This window comes from Papio anubis, chromosome 16, assembly GCF_008728515.1.
Source record: "Papio anubis isolate 15944 chromosome 16, Panubis1.0, whole genome shotgun sequence".
NCBI lineage: Eukaryota > Metazoa > Chordata > Mammalia > Primates > Cercopithecidae > Papio > Papio anubis.
The window spans coordinates 77,875,030-77,885,307 of NC_044991.1; the positions used below are offsets into that span (position 1 = coordinate 77,875,030).

General features: G+C 50.5%; 1 protein-coding gene across 4 annotated transcripts in view; it reads right to left on the reverse strand.

The window, feature by feature from the left end:
• Positions 1-9,453, reverse strand: part of RIPOR3 (RIPOR family member 3) — a 106,198-nt gene extending 96,745 nt beyond the window's left edge. For 2 of the 4 annotated variants that reach the window (XM_021920936.2, XM_017944695.3), the window contains exon 1: positions 8,572-8,982. In XM_021920936.2, coding sequence (XP_021776628.2) covers positions 8,572-8,574 — 3 coding nt within the window. In that variant the 5' untranslated portion in view covers positions 8,575-8,982. Of the gene's footprint in view, positions 1-8,571; positions 8,989-9,325 lie in introns of those variants that run through there. The other 2 variants (XM_021920934.2, XM_017944696.3) reach the window with 2 other exon arrangements.
• Positions 9,454-10,278: the final 825 nt, after the last annotated feature.

The window sequence follows — 10,278 nt, forward strand, 5'->3', positions numbered from 1 at the left end:
AGCTGCTTAGGAGGCTGAGATGGGAGGATCTGCTTGAGCCCGGGAGGTGGAGGCTGCAGTGAACCAAGATCGTGCCACTACACTGAGCCTGGATGACAAAGTCAAACTCTGTCTCAAAAAACAAAAGAAGAAAAGAGAAGAAACAATAAGGCACAAGAAAAAAACATATAATGAGGCTTCTGGAAAAGATGGCTCTTTTCATTTTAGAGAAATTGAGGTTCAGAGATGTGATATAACTGCTCAGAGGTATACAGTGAGGTGGTAGGGGATCCAGGGTTGAACCCAAGTCTGTAGGACTGAGGAGTCTGCAACCCTTAACTGCAGGCACTACTGAAAGGCAGCATAAACCTCGGAGGAAGCCAGAAGAGCTGGATTCAAACCCAGTTCTGCCATTTACTCCCTGTGTAATATCAGGCAAGTTACTTAACCTCTCTGTTCCTCAGTTTCCATACTGTAAAGTGGGGCTTCTAAGGGCACCTCCGTTTGCAGGATCTGAGGGGTAAATAATTAATAGCAATATCTGTAGAGTGCATGCAACAGTGCCCATCACGGACCAAGGATTTGCCCCTTCCCCACCACACCGTTTCCCACACGCGGTGAGAACCAGACCAAATAAAAGGAGGTGGAGGGGAGGAAGGAAAAGTTGACGTTATTAGATCTGTAATCCCTACTCCACGTGTTCCTTTCTGTAGTACAGCTGCCAGGCTTGGCTCTCCTCCAGGAGAAGCTGTGCCACAAAGATGTGGGACGTCACGAACACGCAGCCCATTCGAGGCTTTTGGACATTCCAGCCCCGTCCTTGGTGTCAGTCAAGATCTAGGGGAAATTCCACCCATTCAGGTGGCAAAAAGTAAGACATCTGACAAATGCCATGTGTAGAGGGTGGCTTGTGAATTGGTACAACCATTGGAAGATAATTCAGCATACGATTTCATATTCCAGCAATTCTACTCCCAGGTACATACTTGAGACACACTCCTGTATGTGTGCGATGGGACAGTACACGAACCCTCAAAGCAGAACCGTTTATGTAGCAAACAAAACTGACAAATGGAAACAACCCACGTGGTCATAGACAGGAAAAATAAATGCTGGTATGCCATGGAATAGTACAGCAGGGAAAAGTAAATGAACAAGTGTTACGCAATCATATCAATGAATTTTAGCAATAAAATGATTTATAAAAATATAAGTGCCAGGGGCTGGGCACCGTGGCTCACACCCATAATCCCAGCATTTTGGGATGCTAAGGCAGGCTGATTGCTTGAGGCCAGGAGTTCAAGGCCAGCCTGGGCAATATGCAACATGGCAAAGCCCTGTCTCTACAGAAAAGTAGCCCGGTGTGGTGGTTCATGCCTGTAGTCCCAGCTACCAGGGAGGCTGAGGTGGGAGGATCACCTGAGCCCAAGAAGTCAAGGCTACAGTGAACTGAGATTGCACCACTGCACTCCAGCCCGGGTGGCAGAGTGAGACCCTGTCTCAAAATATATATGTATGTGTGTGTGTGTGTGTGTGTGTGTCTGCGTGTACGTGCCAGAAGACAAGATATATCTTTATGTAAAGTTCAAACAGCAGTAAAAGTAAATGACACATTATTTTGGCATACATGTAAGTGATAAAACTATTTTTTTAAGCAAGGGAAATAGAGAAGAAGAAAATGTTCTGGAAATGGATGGCGCTGATAATTGCACAACATTGTGAATGTGCGTAGTGCCGCTGAATTGTACGCCTAAAATGGCTAAAGTGGTAAATTCTGTGTTTTTTACCACAATTTTTAGAAAGGCAAGGGAAAGCTAAACACAGAATTCAAGAAGCAGCTACTACCACAGTGGGAGAGGGAGGGAGGCAAGATGGGAAAAGAATTCGGAAGTAGATGTAAAATGGTTGTCCGAGTTCCAGCACTTAGGCGGGGCCGTGGCTTCACAGGTGTTTATCATTTTATAAATAGCTATAAAGAGCTTGTTAGATGGAAGGGTAGGTGGAGCTGTTCAGTTGCCCTTTCAGTACGTCATTATGGAATTATGAATCATTCAATCCTACTTACTTTTTCTTTTTTTTTTCTTTGAGATGGAGTCTCACTCCATCGTCCAGGTTGCAGTGCAGCGGTGAGATCTCAGCTTGCTGCAACCTCCACCTCTTGGGTTCAAGTGATTCTTCTGCCTCAGCCTCCCGAGTAACTGGGATTACAGGTTCGTGTCACCACGCCTGACTAATTTTTGTGTTTTTAGTAGAGACGGGGTTTCGCCATATTGGCCAGGCTGGTCTCAAACTCCTGACCTCAGGTGATCCACCCGCCTCGGCCTCCCAAAGTACTGGGATTACAGGCGTGAGCCACTGTGCCCGGTCAATTCTGCTTACTTGAGGTCCATTTTTTAAAAAGGAGGCCAGGCGCAGTGTCTCACAACTGTAATCCCAGCACTTTGGGAGGCCAAGGCGGGTGGATCACCTGAAGTCCAGTTCGACCTAATCTGGCCAACATGTAAAACCACAATACCATACAAAAGTGAATCGGGCATGGTGAGGCACCTATAATCCCAGCTACTCAGGAGGGCTGAGGCTGAAGCTTATCACTGAACTGGGAAGGCAGGGTTTGCGGTAGGCGAGGCCCGTGCACTCCATCCTAGGTGACAGAGTGAGGCTCCATCTCAAAAAAAAAAAAAAACAAATCCCTACCTTCAGGAAACTCGCATTCCAGCATCCAGCAGGGGACACTTAAAAGAAATAAAGGCCGAGTGATTGGCTCAAGCCTATAATCAGCTGGGAGGCCGAGGCGGGAGGATCCGCGAGGTCAGGAGGGTCGAGACCATCCCTGGCTAACACGGTGAAACCCGTCTCTACCAAAGCAGCGGTGATTGGCGGCGCCATATTAACTACTCAGGAGGCTGAGGCAGGAGAATGAAGTAAACCGGGGCGGAGCTTACAGTGAGCTGAGATCGGCCACTGCACTCCAGCCTGGGTGACAGAAGCCGAGAACTCCGTCTCAAAAGAAAATAAGAATATATATGTATGTTAGATGATGAGACATGCATGGTAAGGAGAAAAATAAACCAGAAAAGGGATAGAGAAGACCAGGGGAGTGAAGGAAGGCTGTAATTTTAAATGGAGAGTCAGGATGGCCTCACTGCGAAGGTGATGTTTGTGTAAAGACCTGGGCAATATGAACAAGTGGGCCACGTGGATATGTGAAGAATGAGCACCCAGGCAGAGAGGAAAGCGATTGCAAAGGTCCTGGGGCAGGACTGTGCCTGACCTCAAGAACAGCAAGTGTGGGGAGTGGGAGGGAGGAGAGACAAGGTCAGAGAGGCCCGGGCCCTGCAGGCCTTGTGGACCGTGGTGAGGACTTTGCCTGGGCTCTGGGCAAGGTGGGCCCAGGGCTGGCTGGAGACAGGAGGTGTCCTGAACAGAGAAGGAACGGGATCTGATTTCATTTCAACAGGACCTCGCTGGCTGCACACGGAGAGTAGACCAGGAGGGAGGCAAGAGGGAAGCAGAGACACTGGTGAGGAGGCAACTGCGATAGTCCAGAGAGAGACACCATGGCCGCTGGGACCCGCGTGGAGGGAGCGGAGGTGACACAGAGCTGTCAGCCTCTGGGTGCAGGTTGACAGGTGAGCCAACGGAATTTCTTTTTCGTTTCTCTTTGTTTGTGTTTGAGACAGGGTCTCACTCTGTCACTCAGGCTGGATTGCAGTGGCACAAACATGGCTCACTGCAGCTTCAACTTCCTGGGCTCAAGTGAGCCTCCTGCCTCAGTTTCCTGAGTAGCTGGGACCACAGGTGCATGCAACCACACCCAGCTAATTATTTAAAATACATTTGTAGAGACAAGGGTCTTGCTATGCTGACCAGGCTGGTCTTGAACTCCTGGTCTCAAGCGATCCTCCTGCCTTGACCTCCCAAAGTGCTGGGATTATAGGCATGAGCCACTGTGCCTGGCCTGATGGCATAGAATTTTTTTAAAAATAGGCTGGGCACGGTGGCCCACACCTGTAATCCCAGCACTTTGGGAGGCCAAGGTGGGCGAATCACCTGAGGTCAGGAGTTTGAGACCAGCCTGGCCAACATGGTGAGACACCTATCTCTACTAAAACTACAAAAATCAGGCGTGGTGGCGCACACCTGTAATCCCAGCTACTAGGGAGGCTGAGGCAGGAGAATCTCTTGAACCTGGGAGGCAGAGGTTGAAGTGAGCCAAGATGGCGTCACTGCACTCTAGCCTGGGTGACAGAGTGAGACTCTGTTAACAAAAAAAAAGGGAAAAAAAATGCACGTTTTAGTTCTCTTTTAAACTGCTGTGGGCATGGTTCTCCTCTTGTACTGCAGTCGCGCTTCTCTTAGCTAATGTCCCACCTGGGCCTCCTCTTTGGCCTGGACTATAAGAGAGCGGAACTTGGGAATGAGAAATATTTTCCTCTCGTGCTTGCTGGCTTAGGCCCTTACAACTGGAAAGGGCCCACCTGGCTCCTAGAGTTTCTAAAAATAGCAAGCTGTCTGAACTTTCCTATAGGTTTGGCTTAGCTGTTCCTCTGACTTCTTCCAAGATGCCGTTTCTGTTAGGGCATCATTCGCTGTGCATGAAAACAAAGAATGGCAGGAGAGAGACTAGAAACGGAACAGGACTAATCGGGAGCCGCTGCGGACCGACTCGAAATGCCCTGCGAATGCAGACACAGTGGACGCAATGGAGAGTGCGTCCCAGGGCCTTTGTCGCTAGTGGAGCTGGGGCCCAGATGCTGCTAGTGTAGACAGGGTCTCTACCCCACCCGATATGTCGGCATCCACTCCAGTGCTTCCAGCAAGAGAGAGCAGCTGGGCTGCTGGTTTAAGTGAGAGGAGAAAGTTGAAAGATTTGCATCCAAGGCCTGTGCCTGGGGTCTGAATTCCTTTGGAAGAGGACTGAGGACTGTTCGTGAGAGGATTTTGGACAACCCGGACACGACCATAGGTGCTGTGGAACCAGTGGTGCGCTGGCAAAGGTTTAGCAACCAGCTCTCTCCCCCGGAAAGTGAGTGTGTGGTGCACGTGTGTGCATGGGCGAGTACATATATTTGCATATCCACACACACTACTTCGGTTTATTATAAATTGTATTGATGTAGGCTGGGCGCAGTGGCTCGTGCCTGTAATCCCAGCACTTTGGGAGGCTGAGGTGGGTGGATCACTTGAGGTTAGGAGTTCGAACCAGTCTGGCCAACATGGTGAAACCCCGTCTCTACCAAAAATATAAAAAATTAGCCAGGCATGGTAGCAGGCGCCTGTAATCCCAGCTACTTGGGAGGCTGAGACAGGAGAATTGCTTGAAACTGGAAGGCGGAAGTCGCAGTGAGCCGAGATCACGCCACTGTCGTCTAGCCTAGGTGACAGAGTGACTCCATCTCAAAAAAAAAAAAAAAATTGTCTTCAAATAAAGGATGTGCAGCACACAATTTACAAATAAAAATAAAACTTACAATACCCTTTTTTGTACATGTAATATAATCATTTCATTCACAGGTAGCAGTTTTGTTGATTTTTTGCCCCCAGCAAAATCTGTAATCAACCTATGGTTACAATTGATGAAGGAGTATAATTCTTCAGAAATACCAGTTAATATTTTCCTTTCTAAAAAATTTCTAATTATTTGTTTATCTATTTTTATTTTTTTGAGACAGTGTCTTGCTCTGTGGCCCAGGCTGGAGTGCAGTGGTGAGATCACAGCTCATGGCAGCCTCGACCTCTTGGGCTCAAGCAATCCTCCCACCTCAGCCTCCTGAGTAGCTAGGATTACAGGCACGCACCACCACACTCAGCTAGTTTTTTCTCAAATTATTTGTAGAGATGGGGTCCTGCTATGTTGCCCAGGCTGGTCTCAAACTCTTGGGCTCAAATGATCCTCCTGTCTCGGCCTCCCAAAATGCTGGGATTACATGTATGAACCACCACACTTAGCCTTGATTACCTTTGTTTTTCATATAATTTATTTAATTATAAGTTCATATAATTTAATATTTAACAACGGCTGCGTTTAGCAACCCATTCACCTAATTCCTGAAAATCTGACAATCAGCTTTCACAAGCTGGTACAAGCTAACTCCAGCACACCTCTGTGTGGGGACAACATGGCAAAGAATATCACTGAACTGAGGAGGAAGCCATTATCTTCGTATCTGCCCAGAACCCAGGGCATCTCAAGCGCTAAGTAGCGGGAAGCTTTGGGAGTTTACAGAGACGGCACCGTGGGCGCTGCTGTGCTGGGCAGGGAAGCATCTCCAAACGGCCCCAGAGGAAAGAGGAAGCAGGAAGGATGACTAAAACAAGAGACTGGTTCGCGAGGGCACGTGAAATACCCCTCTGGGGCTCCCCAGGAAGAACTGGGGGATCCTGGGGGAGCACTGAGGTTCTAATGGGGAAAACCTCAGCAACCAGTGGGCCTCTCGGTCAAAGCACTCAGTACAAACGCTGGGCCACAAGATCATGACACGCTTTCAACAACCCATGAGGCTCCTCAGAAGCTGCAGGGCCATCGGGTTGTTACAACTGACCCCCGTGCCGATGGTACCACAGGCCATCAGTCCTTTTCCCCAAGCCCACCTTCATTCCAGCCTCCTCCAGCGCCATCCTGGACTTCTCTAGGGAAGTGGCGGGGAGATTTTCCTCCTCTCCAAACTTCTTTTTTTTTTGAGATGGAGTCTCGTTCTGTTTCCCAGGCTGGAGTGCAGTGGCACGATCTCAGCTCACTGCAACCTCTGCCCCCCCAGTTCAAGCGATTCTCCTGCCTCAGCCTCCCGAGCAGCTGGGACTATAGGCACGCACCACCACGGCCAGCTAATTTTTTGTATTTTTAGTAGAGGTGAGGTTTCACTATGTTGGTCAGGCTAGTCTCAAACACCTGACTTCAGGTGATCGGCCTGCCTTGGCCTCTCAAAGTGCTAAGATTACAGACGTGAGCCACTGCATCCAGCCTCCCTCCAAACTTCATCTTACTTTCAGACACCCTCACCCAGAACTTAAGTGCTCTTCAACCAGACTCATGGAATCTGAGGGTTGCAGAGAGATTGTAGAACTTTCCTAAAATAATCCCTTTGTTTTAAAGATGAGGAAGCTGAGAGAAGGGAAGTGACTTGCTCAAGGTCACAAAGAAAATCCAGGGTGGAACTCGGTAGGGTGACCAATTGTCCCAGTTTGCCTGGGACTGGGGGAGCTTCTGGACAAGTTGCTCCCAGAGCTGAGACCACAGACTCAGGGCTGACTCGTCCCCAAGGTGGGCAGTGGGGGATTCATAGCCAGTCCCTGAAAGGAAAGGAGGCCTGGATCAGTACAGAGCTGCTTCAGGATGGAATTTTCCAAGGGAAGAAAAAAGAAAAGGCCACATCTGGGTGCTGGGACTTTTGACTCTGGCCTGATGCCTGGAACCCCAGGGATTCCCCACCTGCTGTGTGTTTCCTGGCTCTTGAATGTAACCTGCACCCTCCCTTTCCGTGCCAGGGAGACACGAGCTGACTTTATCTGTCTCTTATCTCTTGGGTGCTGCCAGCCACAGCTGCAGGAATATATATGCAAATAGCTTACGATAATATTAATATGTGATTCCCCCCAGGGGAGGCATGTGGAAAGCGCTGTATGCGTTTCACAATTCTATTTCATCCAAAAACGCTGCACGGGCCCAGAGTGATTCGAAACAGATTTTCTGCAAAGGCAAAATAAAATTGGAACAAAACCTAGTTGAGGCATATGCCAGTTTCCCTGCCCCCAGTTCTCTCCACCTCTGACATATTAACCCTCTTCTCTCATGCCCCCAGGAGCCTCCTACAACAAGGCAGCAAATCTAGGAAATTGCACTGGGTGCTCGTCATTCAAGCCTGGAGCCCCTGCCCCATCCCAGGGCCGCCAGCCCCCACCCTGGCTTGACACATCCTTTAGAGAGTAAAAGGCTGCTTGCCGGTGTCAGCCTGTCACTCCTGTCCCACCTCTGCCTCCCTCCTGCAGTTGATGTTCCATCCACACCTCCTTCTCCTTCACTCCTGCTGCTTGGGATAATTGCAGAACCATGGAGCACAGAATACAGAATACTGGGGGTGTGCGGAAGAGTTTAGCCAAAGCAGAGTCGGAAAAACCTAGGTCTTTTCTGGTTTCTGCCACTGACGGACTGTGTGACCTCAGCAAGTCAGTTCGCTTCTCCCAGCTGCTGTTTCCTCAGTGTACAATGAGGACACCAATAATACCTACCCCACAGCGGGCTTACAGGGATTTCCCCAGCGGAGGCTTCAGAAATGCCTACACAGTGCCTGGCTTATCACAGATGCACAAGGAATAGCTGTCATCATGAGAATCTCTTAAAGATCACCCAGTTCAACCACGGTTTTAGAAATGGACAAACGGAGGCCTGGAGAGGGCAAGTAACTTGCCTAAGACCACACAGCACGATACCGCCATCCCAGCTCAGACTCAACCCAGGTTCCCTCCTCTGGCCTTGGGAGTTCCAGGTGGCCTGTGAGGAAGGGCTGCCTCCCCCGCCGTCACCCCCAGCTCCAGAAGTCTGTCCACACAAGGCGGCGTCGCGGCACACATGGGAAGCAGTCACTTCACACTCACCATCGAGCAGGTCTGGACACTCAAGTGCAGTCCCGCCGCCCTCCTTGCAGCTGCCTCACTTTCTCTATTGCCGCCAGCAAGCGTCTGCCCCCATCTGGCCTGGGACTCCCGGACTTGAGCTAGGGCTCGGCAAAGTCCATCCACTCTGGCCACCAGCCGCGGGTCTCGCTCTCTGGGAAGATCGCCTTGAGGACCTGCTGCGCCCCCAGTCTTCCTTCTGGTGCAGGGAGGCCGGTGCCCTGCCGGGCTCTGATAATGCAGCCGGGACTCTTATCTGGCCTGTGTCAGGGTGCAGGCGGCCATGGAGCTGGGGTTCCAGGAAGCCCTCCTGGGGCCCCCCAGCCGGCCCCGCTCCCCCCGGATGCCGCCTGCTGCTCTGGACGCGGCCGATTGCTTGTCAGTGTCACTCCCAGCTCTGCCGGGGGGAATTCCATGCTGGCCCCCCGCAGGCGGGGCCCCCACCCCTTCACGTCCCACCCCCCACTCCCATTTTGGCAAGGGGACTGGGAAAAGGCAGCTAATTTCAAGTCCGCACAGCGTTTGTGGTCGTGTCCTGAATCCTCCACGATTAATCACAGAGCATCTGATTTCTGCTTTGCCTCAGAGAGGGGCGGAGGGGACGCCTGGAAGTTTCTGTTTACTCCATTCTGCACTAGGCTGCGTGCTAATCACAAACAGACTGGGACGCAGCCTACCCCTCCGAAACTGCTCTTGGCCACCCTCCCTCCTCCAGCCCTCTCCTTACTCTTCTTACCTTGTCACTGTCCTCCAGCACCTTCCTCACTCTTTTTCCTTTCCCTCCTTTCTTTCCCCTTTCCCATCTGTCCCCCTCTTCAATCCAGATTTGATCCATTGCACACCCCTTCCTTCCGTCCTGGGTTTCCCCCAAGCCCCTTTCCCCCTTTGCGCCTCCCACTTCTCCTAGATGGAGAGTCAGCTTGGTTCTTTCCTTTACATCCGTTAGTGAGGGTCAGGCTCTTTTGTTATGTTTTTTTCTTTTTTATAACTTAATTATTTCAGGGTTCGGGGTGGGCGCTCGCCCCATGCCCCGTCACACCGGTGTGTGTGCGACTCCTACAAAGTTAACAGTTTCTCCGGGTCAAGGGGTGGGATCCAAGCTTGGGGATGGGCACAACTTCTTTTGTCCACTTGACAGGTCTCTGCGTTCTGATTCTGCTCAGGGACGAACCCAAGAACAAAGCAGCCATTTACCGCCTCCGGAGGAGAGGCCGGCCCTGTGGCACATCCAGGGCCTTGGAACACCTAGAGACGGATTTCTCTCTCCCTCCCCTTGGCTCCTTTCCACTCTACAGCTAGTGTGGAAAAGAAACCAGAAATAAACAGCACCAAAGAACAGGAATGGACACCCCTCCCCACTAAAGCGCACACACAGACTCTGAAGGGTAATTTGGCAAAGATCTCTGAAAACCAGAGATGAGCATCTCCTACCAGCCACTACATCGCTTATGCCTGTGCACAAGGAGACAGGAACAGAGGTGCTTGCTGAGAGCTGCTTATCATAGGAAATGATGGGAAATAACTGAAATACTCATCCAATAATGACTGCTTGAACAAGATGTGAAAGATATGGTACGTCAGGCAGCAGTTTTTTGTTTTTTTGTTTTCTGAGAATGGGTCTTGTTCTGTCACCCAGGCTGAAGTACAGTGGCGTGACCTCAGCTCGCTGCACCCTCCATCTGCTGGGCT